The following is a 15696-nucleotide window of genomic DNA, read 5'->3' as shown; positions in this document are numbered from 1 at the left end:
TTTGATACACTGAGCACTAATGACGGAAGACCAGATAAATTGTGGGATTACATCAAGGACATCATACATGAAGAAAGCAAAAGGTCATTAAAAAGATAGGAAAGAAAGAAAAGACCAAAATGGATGTCAGAAGAGACCTTGAAACTTGCTCTTGAACGTCGAGTAGCTAAAGTGAACAGAAGAAATGATGAATTAAAAGAGCTGAACAGAAGATTTCAAAGGGCGGCTGGAGAAATTAACATAAAGTATTATAACGAAATGTGCAAAGACCTGGAATTAGAGAACTAAAAGGGAAGAACACTCTTGGCATTTCTCAGGCTGAAAAAACTGAAGAAAAAATTCAAGCCTTGAGTTGCAATTTTGAAGGATTCTGTAGGCAAAATATTGTACAACGCAGGAACCCATCAAAAGAAGATGGAAGGAATACACAGAGTCACTGCAGCAACCATTTCTGGAGGTAGCATGTGATCAAGAACCAATGATATTGAAGGAAGAAGTCCAAGCTGCACTGAAGGCATTGGCAAAAAACAAGGTTCCAGGAACTGATGGAATACCAATTGAGATGTTTCAACAAATGGATGCAGCACTGGAGTGCTCACTCATCTATGCCAAGAAATTTGGAAGACAGCTGCCTGGTCAACCAACTGGAAGGTGGTCCAACAGAATTCGAAAATATTAATATCACACAAAGTAAAATTTTGTTGAAGATCATTCAAAAGCAGTTGCAGCAGTACATTGACAGGAAACTGCCAGAAATTCAAGCTAGATTCAGAAGAGGACGTGGACCGAGGGGTATCATTGCTGATATCAGATGGATCTTAGCTGAAAGCGAGAATACCAGAAAGATTTTTACCTGTGTTTTATTGACTACACAAAGGCATTTGACCGTGTGAATCATAACAAATTAGGATAACATTGTGAAGAATGGGAATTCCAAAACACTTAATTGTGCTCATGAGGAAACTGTACACAGACCAAGAGGCAGTCATCTGAACAGAACAAGGGTATATGGCATGGTTTAAAATCAGGAAAGGTGTGTGTCGGGGTTGTATCCTTTCACCATACTTATTTAATCTGTATGGCAAGCAAATAATCCAAGAAGCTGGACTATATGAAGAAAGCTGCATCAGGATTGGAGGAAGACTCATTAACAACCTTCATTATGCAGATGACACAACCTTCCGTGCTGAAAGCAAAGAGGACTTGAAGCACTTACTGATAAAGATCAGAGACTACAGCCTTCAGTATGGATTACACCTCAGCATAAAGAAAACAAAAATCTTACAACTGGGCCAATAAGCAACATCATGATAAATGGAGAAAATATTGAAGTTGTCAAAGATTTCATTTTACTTGGATCCACAATCAACACCCATGGAAGCAGCAGTCAAGAAATCAAACAATGTACTGCATTGGGCAAATCTGCTGCAAAAGACCCCTTTCAAGTGTTAAAAAGTAAAGATGTCACTTTGAGGACTAAGGTGAGCCTGACCCAAGTCCTGGTATTTTCCATCGCCTCATATGCGTGTGAAAGCTGGACAGTGAATAAGGAAAACAGAAGAAGAATTAATGCATTTCAATTATGGTGTTGGCAAAGAATATTGAATATACCATGGACTGACAGAAGAATGAACTGATCTGTCTTGGAAGAAGTACAGTCAGAATGCTCTTTAGAAGCAAGGATGGTGAGTCTTTGTCTCACCTACTTTGGACATGTTATCAGGAGGGACCAGTCCCTGAAGAAGGACATGATGCTTGGTAAAGTAGGGGGTCAGTGAAAAAGAGGAAGATCCTCAATGGGATGAATTGACACAGTGGCTAACATTGGGCTCAAACAAGCAATGATTGTGAGGATGGCACAGGACTGGGCAGTGTTTCTTTCTGTCATATGTGGGGTTGCTATGAGTCGGAAATGACTCAACGGCAGCTAACAACAACAATAAATGAAAAACCAACATCCAACATTATACTTCATGGAGAAAGATTAAGTGCTTTCCCCTTGAAATCAGGAACAAGACAAGGATGACCACTCCTATTCAATATTATATTGGAAGTCCTAGCCAGAGCAGTAAGGCAAGAAAAACAAATAAAAGGTATCCACATTGGAAAAGAAGAAATGAAATTCTTTCTATCCATGTATGGCATGTTTCTATATATAGAAAATCTCAAAGATTCCACAAGAAATTTTCTAGAGCTAATAGAGGAATTCAGCAAAGTGGAAGGGTACAAAGTCAACACACAAAAATCATTTTTGTTTCTATACACCAGCAATGAAAACTATGAAAAGGAAATTAAAAAACAATTTCATTTACAATAGCATCTAAAATATACAATGAAAGTTATGAAACACTGCTGAAAGAGATTAAAGAAGACCTAAATAAATGGAAAGATATTCTGTGTTCGTGGATTGGAAGGCTTAATATTGTTAAGGTGTCAGTGCTATCCAAAGCAATCTGTAGATTCAGTGCAATCCTGATGAAAATTCCAACAGCCTTCTTTACAGAAATAAAAAAGCCAATCATCAATTTTATATGGAATGGCATGAGGCCCGGAATAGCTAAAGCAATTCTGAAGAACAAACTAGGAGGACTCATATTTCCTGACTTCAAAACATACTATGCAGCTACAGTAATCAAAACAGCTTGGTATATTAATAGACACATATACCAATGGAATAGAATTGAGAGTCCAGAAATAAACTCACACATCTGTGGTCAATTGATTTTTGACAAGGGTGCTAAGACCATTCAGTGGGGAAGGAAAAGCCTCTTCAATAAATGGTGCCTTGAAAATTAGACTTCCACATGCAGAAGAACGAGTAGAGATCCATGCCTCACACGGTAAACAAAAAACAATTCAAAATGGATTACGGACCTAAATGTGAAAACTAAAGCATAAAATTCAGTGGCCTGGCTGTTGAGCCTAGTTTTTAAGGATGGTTTATCTGATATAATAACAAAAGCATGAAGAGCAAAAGAAAAAATAGATAAATGAGACCTCATAAAAGTTAAACACTTTTGTTCATAAAAAGTGTTTTTTTTTTTCAACAAAATGAAAAGACAACATACAGATTGGGAGAAAATTTTGGGGAACTATATGTCCAATAAGGGTCTAATATTCAAAATATATATATAACTTCTACAACTTAACAATAAAAAGACAAATAATGCAATCACAAAGTGGGCAAAGGACTTGAATAGACATTTCACCAAAGATGATATTCAAATTGCCAACAGACATATGAAAAGACGCTCAATGTCTTTAGCCATCAGAGAGATGCAAATCAAAATCACAGTGAGATATGACTTCACTCCCACTAGGATGGATAAGATTTAAAAAAAGATAGAAAATGATAAGATGGATGCTATGACCATATCAAAGAGCATAAATAACCTTCTTGAAATTTGTGAAGGCTTTCTAGGGGAAGTGACAACTGACCTGGTTCTTGAAAGAAGTATAGGAGTTAACCAGTAGTGTCAGGGTAAGGGTGGGGCTAGGGGGAAGAGCATCCTAGGAAGAGGGAAAAAGACAAAGATATGGAGGCTTGACCAAGTATGGCACTTTCTGGAGTTGTGAATAAGATGATGAGATACGAGATTCTCCAGGAAGGCAAGGAACAGTGGTTGAAGGACTTTCAATATCATAGTGCATTTTGACTTTATAGACACTGAGCAGCAACTGAAGGATTAAAGCAAGAGAGTTAAATGATTTAATTTAGAAATATCTCTATGGAAGGAAGCAAAGTATGGATTGAGGGCTATGAGAATAGATATAAACAAACCAGTCAGAAGACTAGAAATATTGGGGGCCTAAGTTAAGGCCAACTCACAGGGTCTCTATGAGTCACAATCGACTCAACCGCAATGGGCTTGAGTCTTTGTTGTTTTTTTCTTTTTTGTAAAGTAAGGCCATGGTGAGGATGAAAGAAGGTGGAGCGAGGAGTTATCAGACAGGTGAGTAGAGGATAAAAGAAATAGATCCACAATTATGCCTGGAATTCTGGCTTGGCCAATAGAGTGGAGGGTGATTTCACTAAGAAATAGGAACTAAAGGAGGAGAAGGTTTGTGTGCCAACTTTAGTATTGAACATCTAATATTTAGGGAACATTCCAGTGAAGATTTTCAATTGCCAATTGGGTATAGAGAACTGGAGCACAAGGGAAGTGATCTGAGCTGAAGAGCTAGTGGGTATGTATCAAATAGCTCAGGAAGAGACTAGTGAGTAGGAAGAGAGAGAATGATGGAACACCAGAGATGTCAACATGAAGGTGCAGTGGACTCTTGAAGGAGAATGATAAGAAGTGGCTGAGGGATGGAAGAAAACCAGGAGAGTGAAATCCTTAAAGTCAAAACAAAGAACAAAATTGATGAAGTCAAATGCTATAAAAATATCAGGTAACATGAAGACTGAAAAGTTTCTAGTAAATCTGGTAACAGTAGGGGCTAGAGGGCAGGGAGTGAGAGTGACTGAGAAATACAAATAAAGATTTTGAGTTTATAGACTCTCTTTTCAAGAACTTTGACTATGAAGAGAAGGTGGGCAAGCAGACAGTAGCTAGGGAGAACAAAGGGAGAAAGAAGACTTCCTGTATTTTTTCGTGGGAGAGACTTAAGTAGGGGAAGCTTATTGCATGGGAGAGATTGAAGATATAGGAAAGTAATAAATCAAATAAGGGTGCTTAGCCTGGCATAAATCGGTGGATATGTCTTCCTCTGAAAACAAGGAAAAGACTGAAGACTGACTGGTGTGAATGCAGCTCGGTTGTGGGGAGAGGGAGGAAATGCAGGAATTCTCTGTATAGTAGTATGTGAGGTCATCTACTGAAATAACCTATTCTATAAGGTGATAACCCCACATACAGAGAAATAAAAGCAGAAAGTTTGGAGCATGGGAAAGCAATGCTGATAATGTCAAAATACAGTGCTTCATTAGTGATCAATAATAAAGTGGGGTGTGTGTGTAAGACTTTTGTTGTTTCTATTTTTTTGGTTTTGCTTGATTAAAAATTATTTTTATCAATTTAAGTATATCTTTCATTGAGCATAAGATGTTATTTTGACTGATACTACTACATATACTGCAACTTTAAGACTGTGACTTTTGTGTGTAAACGTAGGCCCAAATAAGGGTGTGATTCATATCATGATTAAATATATATTCTGAATGGCATTTCTTTTGGTTCTGGACAGGACTACCTTGAGATTAAAAGAATGATTTTTCCAAGATTTTATTTTCTTAGCAACGCTGAACTTCTTGACATTCTAGCTTATAGTAAAAATCCTGAATCTGTACAGGTAATGTCATAATATTTTGCTCAGCAATATTTTTTCTAGACCAGGTCAGGATTATATAGGTTTGCTTACATTTGCTTCTGGTTCACAGCGTCATCTTGTGAAGTGTTTTGAAAATGTAAGACAGTTGATGATATGCAAACAAGAAATTGGCCCCCCTGCTGTAACGATGCTCGTATCTGCTGAAGGAGAAAGTCTTGTGCTGCCAAAGTATGATATATACATGTGACAAACTAAGGTGTTTAGACTCCCTAAAACCTCACTGTTTAAAACTTCTGATTTCAGATATTTCAAAAAAGCTTGCTAAGCAAACCATTTCATCAAAGATAGTGTCCTTATGCAAATACACTATTAACTTTCCATATTCTATATAATAAATACTTTTCTCGCCTTTGCTTTGATTAAAAGTAAAGAAAGGACTCTTCCAACTCCTGGTGCTTTCTAATCTGTGCCTCCCTTTTGCTCTGTCATTAAATCTCTGCCGGGTTTTCTACTGTCTTTTTAGTGCTTGCTTCTTATTTGATTTTCTCATATGGACATAGATAGGAAGGAAATTTGCTCTTTGCTTGGGGTTGCTGTTGCCAGCACTGACCTCTGATTTTGTAATAACGAGCTAGACCCATCCATTACACTGGTCCAATGTGCCAGCCCCAGTGAAGGCTCTCTAACCTCTGGCATGTGGTTCCTGGTGCAAGTTGCTTAAAAAATGCTGTGCCCAAGTCTTCCCATCTGTCAAAACCCCAACCCCACCCTGATCTAGGCTTGCTGTTTAGAAGATCCTATCAGGAACCAAAAAATGTTTTGTACTGTAATTTATCATGTTTTTTTTTTTTTTAATGGTAGAATTTCCTTAAGCTAGGTGACATGTTTTTCTGCATAGTTTTCCAAATTAAAAATCTAGAAAAAAATCAAAATATAATTTCAAATTGTAGCCCTTTGGCCTATAAATATTATAAAAATGTATAGCCTACAAGTACAGGTACATCAAAGTAATGAAACATGAATAAAAGTAATTTTACTTATTTTGTTAATTGTAGGAAAATTCGAGTAAGAAGTGCTGTAGAACAGTGGCTGGTAAATGTAGAGAAAAGCATGTTTGATTTGTTAAAAAAGTAAGTACAATTTCAAATCTTAAAATTATATTTTATAGATACGCTATATATAAGATATGCTATGTATAAGGAAACCCTGGTGGTGTAGTAGTTAAGAATTCAGCTGCTAACGAAAAGATCAGCAGTTTGAATCCACCAGGTGCCCCTTGGAAACCCTATGGGGCAGTTCTGCTCTGTCCTATAGGGTTACTATGAGTCAGAATCGACTCAACGGCAATGAGTTTGGTTTATTGTTTTTTTTTTTAACTTGGTAAATTATCTATTAATCTAAGTGGGAAATATGTAGAGAGGTAAAAGGAGTAAAGTCCTTTATGAAATGGATTTTGATGGAACATGATGGCACATGACTAAATGGAAAATAATCATCTTTAAAGTGCAAATTTTAATTTGAGGGTGTAATCATGGACAACATTCAGACAGCTTTTGTGTACTTTGTGATTCATATGTATCTGAAAACTGGCCAGGAGCTGAACTGACGTCCACCTCTGCCTGCTTTCTAAAGACCTAGAGCTCAGTAGGCCCCTGGTTTCTGCCCACCTCACTACTTTGCATTTCCATTCCACTTTTGCTTCCTGGAATTGTTTCCTGGGTTTAGTCTTCTTAATGTTCTGCTTTTTATATTTAAACCTATCGTTGCTATATCTGTTTAAAGCAAACAAAGAGCCTCAGAGAGTGAAGTTTTAAAACTAATTTGCCTAGAAAAGTCTTACTACATTTCTAATTTTTGTTGGTTATAGAAAAGCTATTGATCTTTGTTAAGTTTTAATATCTATATTTATTAATATTATCCTGAATGTCAACACAAGGTTTCTAGAACAGAGTAGATTATTATTTACTTACAAAATAACCATGCAGGCTTGCCTTTGCCCTGGTTGTTACTCCTGAGGTGATGTGATGAGAATCATCTTACATGTAAGGGGCACTCCTATAAGCAAGGAATTCCCCCCAAAAACACATCTGAGCATTTATATAAGACAGATAAGCAGTTTTTCAACTATTGCCCTGGGACTTTTCTGGTTACACAGTCGCATCATTTGTTAATCATGATAGTCCTATCTTTTTCTTTACAATTCTTTTTAAACTGTCCTTATCTTTCCATGTTGTTTTGGATGACAACTTTGTACTGTGTTGGAAAGTAGAGATGACAGTGAGCACTCTTCTTTTGTTCCTAGTTTTATTGGGAAAGCGTCTGCAGTTGCAACATTTACTCATTTATTACAATGCTTAAGCTCTGGAACATACCCCTTGTCAAAGTATAGATATTTTTATTCTATTCCTAGTTGCAAAGCGTTTTTATAATTAAAGAATGGTTAATCACATTAAAAGCTTTTTATAATTCTATTGAGAAAATCAAATACCCTTTACCTTTAATTTGTGCATGTCATTAATAAATTTGCTAATGTTGAACTTTTCTCAGTTTTCACATTTATATCCTTTTTTTTGGTTCACTATTTCTTAGAAAACTGTATTAAACTATATTTTCTAATTTTTATAGGTTTGGCAATTTTGCTTTTTAAATTCTAACACTTATCATATATTTTGATTCTCTGTTATATACAAATCTTTTTAGTAGATTTTATCTTTAATTTATCAATATTTGTACATTATTAGTTTTTTTTACTTAAATGCTATTTTGTCTGATATAAAAATTTATCACACTTGTCTCCATGGTCACAAACATTTGTATCACAATGTTATTTTCAACATTTCTGTGTCATGTTAATGTTTCCTACATCAGCTATAAAAATGGATTTTACTTTGATTTTTTTTTAACCAATATGAAAGTGCTGGTTGTCAGTGCTGGTTAGTCTGTATGCCCAGAAAATCCATTCTCTGGCCTTTGTTGTCTTGTATGTAGTTGGGATGCTCATGTCCATGAATTGCATAGCTGGATTCCTTTGTCCTCTGGCATCCAGTTGGGTAAGGCAAATGTGAGGCTCCCTTTCAGCCTCTCTGCAGTTTGGGCAAAATCTAGATTCCTAAGTGGTGCAATAAGTTAACAGGCTGGGCTGCTAACCAAAAGGTTGGAAGCCGAGTCCATCCAGAGAGCCTCAGAAGAAAGGCCTGGCAATCTACTTCCAAAAAATCAGCCATTGAAAACCTTAGGGATCACAGTTCTACTCTGACACACATGGGTCGCCATGAGTCAGAGTCAACTTGATGGCAGCTGGTTTGCTTTTATGTTCCTTTACCTTAAGCCACAGCCCCTCTCCAAAGTCTTCGGTTCTCACCAGTTTCCAGTAACATTGCCCTTTCCTCTTGCCCCTTCACGCTTAGGTATGGTAACGGCCTCTCCCTGTTGTTAGACCCTGATCCTTCATCATCCCTGTTGGTCTGACAATCTACTTCTGAAAAATCAGCCATTGAAAACCCCGTGGAGCTCAGTTCTACTCTGACACACATGGTGGGGTTGCCATGTGTCAGAGTCAACTGGAGGGTGGCTGATTGCTGATTAAAGATTGGCCAGGGATTGCTTCTGCTATTTGCATTTGTTAACCTTGACAGTAGTTTTCTTTGGTTTCTCCATTCTTCTTTCTAGAACAATTCAGTCCATTTGCTTCTTATCTGCCAGGAATTTTTCAAGTCTTTCATACCCCGGAACAGCCTTTCTTGTTTTCCAGCTCCTTTAAATTTATTTTTCCATCTATTTTCTATCATTTGAAGGGATATGGTTCCAGATGAAGGTAGGATTGTTTGTTAAGTCAAAAATCTTGATTCAATCTCTACTTAAATAGACTATAAGAAAGAGAATAAATATTTCCAAAAGCCTAGAGGAAATAAAGAAAAAAGAGTGTGTTTCTGTGTGTATTTACATGAATATAAACACAGAAAAAAAAGAGAAATAAGTATCAAAATAGAAAATAAAGAGCTAAATAACAAAATCCAAACATAAAGATCTTAAATATAAATGTAAGTGGAATAAAATCTTAATTAAAAGAAGATTTTGTCAAAAGATAAATGTAGCTATATGCTATTTGAGAGATACAGCAATGTACAAAAAAGTTGTGCAGAAAAGCAGTGAAGATATTTCATGGAACTGCACACGAAAGAAAACAGCGTTTTGTTAATATCAGAGTAAAATTAAATGCAAAAGGCATTAAATAAAATAGAAGATCATCTTAATGATGAAACATACATTTCACACTAGTGATACTGCTTTGAAATATATAAAATGTTATTAAACATATCCTTTTTCTCAACTATGATAAATAAGAAAATATAATAAAAATAAATACTATTTGCAATCACAACAAAAATTATAAAGTATCAATACCTCATTTTAAATGTTCAAATAAATTCTAAATTAAGATTGATATGTTAAAAAAAATGAAGCCATATAAGTATTAGAAGAAGATAAATGAATCTTTGTGTTGAGGATTTCTAAAACATAATATCAGTGATAGATAAAGTAAAGCAGAAGATTGATCAGGTTGACTATATAGAAATTTAAAACATCTCTATAAAGGAAAACACAAGAATATCAAACATATACTTTAGGCTTATATTAACCTTGGTCTTAAATAAAAATGTCTGGATATTTTTCATAAGTCTTATATTCTCCATTATACACAAATTTTAAAGTTAAATGCAGGACTTTACTGTTAAAATTCATCTGGTGGTTTCAGTCCAGTATTCCATTTTGTAGAAATTATTTTAAATACTAGTTTTGTCATTGGCAATTCAAAGCTAATATATGTCATCTCCTAACTTAATGTATTTTTACCATCCCAGAAACTCAGTGGCAAACTAGAAAAGTGCAGATTATATTAAAGGGAAATTTAAGGAATATGCATTAAGCATGGATTAAGCCTCTTTCAAGGAGCCCTGGTGGCACAATGGTTAAGCCCTTGTCTGCTAACCCAGCAGCTCCTCGGAGGAAGACCTAATGATCTGTTCCTGTAAAGATTACAGCCTAGAAAACCCTATGGGGCAGTTCTGTTCTGTCACATGGGGTCACTGTGAGTTGAAATCAACTCAATGGCACCTAACAACAAGGCTCTTTTAACTCTATTTGGTCTCATACATATACCTGAATTAGAGTAAAAAGTCAGAGATTCTAAAGGAACATTCTCCTTTGACTTTGTTATGCTTGATCATAAGTTAAATGGCCATAATCAATGATTAGGTATAAATAATATAATAAAACTTTTTGTTTGTAGATTTGTAAGTTGTGGGGTTGAAGATTGGAAAGATCAAATTTTTTCCGTATGGGTGGTATCTCATCCAGGACAAGTGGTACTCACTGTGGTAAGTTAATGCTGCTTTGATGTACACCTTTTAAGAATTTAATTTGTGGCTACATTGCCAAGAAAGCAAATTTTTTTTTAAAAATAAACCATTGTGAAGGATAATGATATCTGTAACTTACTTTGAAATGCATCAAAAAATGTGGTACTGATGGATGGATAGATAGATGGACAGATATGTGATACAATAATAGAGCAAAAAGTTAATTTTAGAATATAATTGGGTATATAGGTATTCACTATATAATTCTGCCAACTTCTCTCTAATTTTAAAAATATTCTTAATAAAATTTTGAAAGAAAATAAACTATAAATTACTTCCCTAGGATGTCATTATATTGCATTGTATTAGTTTTCTTTTATTGCTGTTAAAAAATTACCACAACTTTGTGGCTTAAAACAACACACATTTATTATCTTATAGTTCCATAGATTAGAAATACAACACAAGTCTTACTGTTCTAAAATCAGGGTATCAGCAAGGCTGATATTTTTTGAGAGGATGTAGGGGAAAATCCATTTTCTTGCCTTTCCCAGCTTTTAGAGCCTGCATTACTTGGCTTGTGGCCCCTTCCTCCATCTTCAAAACCAGCAATGTTTCATCTTTCTGACCATTCTTCTGTAGTTATATCTCCCTGTGCTCATAGCCAGAAAAGGTTCTCTGATTTTTAAGGACATATGTGATTAGATTGGGCCCACCTGTATAATCCAGGATAATCTCTCCATCTAAATGTCCTGAACACCTGCAAAGTCCCTTTGGCCGTATAAGGTAACACATTCACAGGTTCCGGGGGTGAGGACATGGATATCTTTGCAGGGAGCCGTTATTCTGCCTACAATGTGCATATTTTCTATTTATTGTTTTTCTGGGGCTCTAAAGAGAAAGAGAAGGAAAACCAGGAGAATGCGATGTCAGGAAAGCCAAAACAGTTCTTTTGAGTAGTGGCTAAAGCCGGGAGATGGTGAGATTTCCCTGGCTGCATGTGTAGAATCAGGGAAGAGGGACAAGGAAAGACCCATGGAACATCAGCATTTAAGGAATAGGCAAAAGAAGGAGAATCCATGAAGAAGACTGAGAGAGAGTAGCCAGGAAAAAAAAGGAAAATTATGAGAATTGTCATGGAAGCTAAGGGAGGAGAGAGGACTTTTTTTGTTTGATTTTTTTTTTTTTTCTAGAAAAAGTGAGTAGTCATCATTTTAAAAATGCTCTAGAGAAGTCTGAAAACTCCATTATGTCAGTCAATTATGAAGGTTAACACGAACCTTGGAGATGTAGTTTTCCTGGGATGATGAAGGCAGACGCCATATTGCCATAGGTTGCCATCAAGTATTTTTAAAGCATACTTGACCTCGTAGTTCTCTGTTCAATTCAAAAATATCATCACATCTTTTTACTTTGCCATTTTCAAGTATTTCTAAGATAGCCTGAGATTGTGGACACAAATTATGATTCTCAAATTTTCTTGGTCCCTTTTGCTGTCCGTTTGACTGAATATTGATATTCAAAACTCTTCGGATCTTAAGCTGAAGGACTTGTTTAAGCTTTTGTTTGCAAGGCCAAGAAAAATTATAATGAATCAACCTGCACATTTCTATGGCTTAACAGGAATTCAAGTAATCAAATTTGCTCTGCTGGTGCTCCAAACATGCTTAACAATAAGAAGCCGTCTGTATTCTGTTTCCATAAATACTTTATGATAGACTTTAACTTCAATCATTGAACATACTTTGCCAAAGTTTTTCCCATGTCTGCCCTGCCTACTGCTAATTTCCCATCCCAGGATGAAATTTACAACACCCCTTTCTCTTGCAATCCCACATATGTTACATGACGAGTTGTCTCTGGGTGGATGTAAAAAGAGATGCCTGTGGGGAGTGGGGATGATGAGATGTCTGTATGGACTGGCCATTGAGAGAATTTCAGTATGGATTTATCCAAGCGATAGTAATTGAGAAATCCTCTAACATTCCAGCAAATATTGACCTATAATCTCACCTTCCACAGCTGTTGTGATTTTGCATAATTTTAGGTACTTTATGGGTACTTTAAGGAGCCCTGGTGGCATAGTAGTTAAGTGCTCAGCTGCTAACCAAAAGGTCTGTGGTTCAAGCCTACCAGCTGCTCCACGGGAGAAAGATGTGGCAGTCTACTTCCGTTAAGATTCACAGCCTTGGAAACCCTATGTGGTAGCTGTACTCTGTCCTGTAGGGTCACTGTGAGTCGGAATCGACTGGATGGCAACAGGTTAGTTACAGGGGCTTTAGTGGATGTTTGAAGGAGAGAAATTTAAACATAGTTAGCTGTCAAAAATCTTAATTTTAGAAGCCTGCCCTTCTATATGTGAAATTTTAAACTCTAATGTTTTACAGTTTCATTACAACCTCCATGTTCCCATCTCTTTCATTCACTGGAACCTCATGTTGATCTTTCAGTTATCCCTTAATCTTTCAGACCCCTAAATTCACTTCCTTCCTTGTGTACCCCGTCACTTCAGTAACTTCCTTGCTGATAATTTCAGTTTCTTAGTTATAGTTAATACTTTCCTTATTTGGCATCCAGCCCCTACCCATTTCTATTAGCTTCCCAGGGCCTTTTGAAGGGGATGTAGAGGATGTACTATAATGTATGTAGTCTTTGTGAGAAGTAGAACCTACTTCCCACTACAGAAGCCAAATCCTCCCTCATCAGGGCCAAATTCTCCCTCATCAGGGTCAAATCCTCCTTCAGCCTATGTTGGTACAGCCTAGGGAGTGGACATGGCCCATTGGATACTCTCTCCCAGCACTGTGGACCTTGAATAAATGTCTCAAGGTTAGAAGTACAGCAGCATCTGGACCAGACTCTTCCATGGCATGACCTTGACTGTGCTGTTTCCTGCTGCCTGGCCCAGATTCTTGCTCCTGCCCACTTCCCAAGCCTCAAAGTCTGTAGCTTCCTGTTGATCTGCTGATTGTGAGCCCACAACATCCTGTTGGAAAGTTCAGAGTTAGTTTCTGTTGCTTGCAGTCAAGAACACTGACTGATACACCAGGTTTCTCATCTTGTACCCTCTTACCCTCTGTCTTTCTCTGGAAAAATCTCGCTAGTACACAGACACACACACCCCTACTCCTCACTTAACGACTATCTCATTATCCAACATTTTGCATTCATGACAATAGTAAAAAATCTACTGACTATTCTGCGCGTTAACAACACACATCTGGCAGTAACGAATGCTAAGGTGCAAAGCAAGAGTAATGCTGGCTGTGATGGTAAAGGTTTTGTGTCCACTTGGCTGGGCCATGATTCTCAGTGGTTTGGAAGTTGTGTAATGATGTAATTTGGCAGTTATGAAATGATGTAGTCATCTCCTATTTTGTGATCTGATGTGGTCATCCTCCATTTTCATATAATGCCAATTTTCACATAACAACATGGTCTTTGGAACCTAACCATGTCACTAAGTAAGGAGTGGGTTTATATACTATATATATAAAATATATAAACATGTATATGTATGTATGTATGTTTATATATATGTGTATATATATATTTATTTGTCTATCTATGCTAATTATGCCCATATCAATTTCTCTATAGCTCCACTTATATATTTCCTAGATACATCAAATTCAGTATATCCCAAATTAAATTCATCATGCTCCCTCACTCCAACATGCCCTTCCTTGCGTATGTACTGTGTTATGACTGGAATCATGATTCATCCAATTGTACAAGCAAGAAACCTATAAGCCATCCTGGAAATATCCCTCTCCTTTACCTTCCAGAGTCAACCTGACCTTAACCTAGTAGCCTTCTTAATAGCTTTTCAAATATTTTTCTTCTTCTTCCCTAAAGCCACTTTTTTCAGGGATACCCTTTAGCTTTCCCTACTCCAAGCCACTCTCCACAATGCATTCAAGAGGGGTCTTTCTAAAAGACAGATAGAATTATTCCACTTCTTGAAAGCAATTCAGCTATTCTTTCATGAAAAAAGCTTCAATATTGTATTTAAAACTCCTGATGACCTGTTCAGTTTATTTCGCCACTTCTCAACTCTTAGCTCTTTCAAACTATATGTAATATTCCAAATAGATCATAATTTTGTGTCTCTAAGTCTTTACGCATGCTATTTGCTCTACTTTTACACTCACCTAAACAACTTGTATTTATCCTTCAAGATTCATTCAGGCATTACCCGCTTCACAAACCTCTCCTGATTATCCCACTTTGTGTTAAGTGCCTCAAATGCCTTGTTGACCCACTGGTTGAATGAATGAATAGGTTTAGCATAGCTGTAAGTTTTTGAGGTAATAGTCTTCTGAGATAGACATATACTGTTGTTCCAAATCTAGGATAAACCATGAATGGAATTTACCCCCAACATGCATTTTAGTCCTTGTTTCTAGTCTGCTCTATCATTTTTGTCCCTCAACCCCTGCTCTTTTTCTTTCTTCTGTCTCTGTTCACTTCATACTTCTCTGTTTCTTCTTCTTCATCACCTTTCAACCACCTTCCCCGCCATCCCCTTCCCTTCTGCGCTCTTCTTAGTGTCTGTCACCAACTGTTCCTTCTCTCCTTTCTTTTAATCTCTCTGACTTTTTCTTTCTTTCTGACTCTTTGCTCTCATTATACTTTTAGCTATTTGCCTCTCTTTCTTTTTTCGTTAGCTCCAAGTTTCCAGCTGATGATTCTTTTTTATACTAAAAAATCTAACTGAAATTGCACAGGTCTGGTATACTTGGGAAGAGTAAGTGTCAAAAGATAGATCAAATAACCTCTGTTAGATATATGTTTTGAAAATTAAGATTATGGAAATAACATGTTCTAGGTATATTATTCTGAGTTCATTAAGGTAACAACACTAATTTCATTCTTGAAGTTTTCTACTGTTGTTATAGTTCCTAGGTTATTATTTACCCTAGTGATGAATGAATGGGTTAAGAATACAAGATTTAGAAAGTGTAAATATTAGTGATAAGTATATTTCCATTTATTAATGAAGGCCCCCACAGACATTAATCAAAATTCAATCTTTAACCCTCAAATATGTACATATGTG

At 36.4% G+C, this 15696-nt stretch overlaps 1 protein-coding gene across 1 annotated transcript in view; it reads left to right on the top strand.

Moving 5' to 3' along the window:
* DNAH14 (dynein axonemal heavy chain 14) overlaps positions 1–15696 on the top strand; it is a gene marked incomplete at its 5' end in the record, with an annotated part of 387403 nt that overhangs the window by 112120 nt on the left and 259587 nt on the right. The window contains 3 exon segments of the mRNA XM_023730866.1: positions 5191–5295; positions 5384–5502; positions 6330–6405. Coding sequence (XP_023586634.1) covers positions 5191–5295; positions 5384–5502; positions 6330–6405 — 300 coding nt within the window.

Source organism: Trichechus manatus, unplaced genomic scaffold (genome assembly GCF_000243295.1).
Source record: "Trichechus manatus latirostris isolate Lorelei unplaced genomic scaffold, TriManLat1.0 scaffold00039, whole genome shotgun sequence".
NCBI classification, from domain to species: Eukaryota; Metazoa; Chordata; class Mammalia; order Sirenia; family Trichechidae; genus Trichechus; species Trichechus manatus.
The sequence above is the reverse complement of the archived record's forward strand: the minus strand, read 5'-3'. Positions and strand labels throughout refer to the sequence as shown.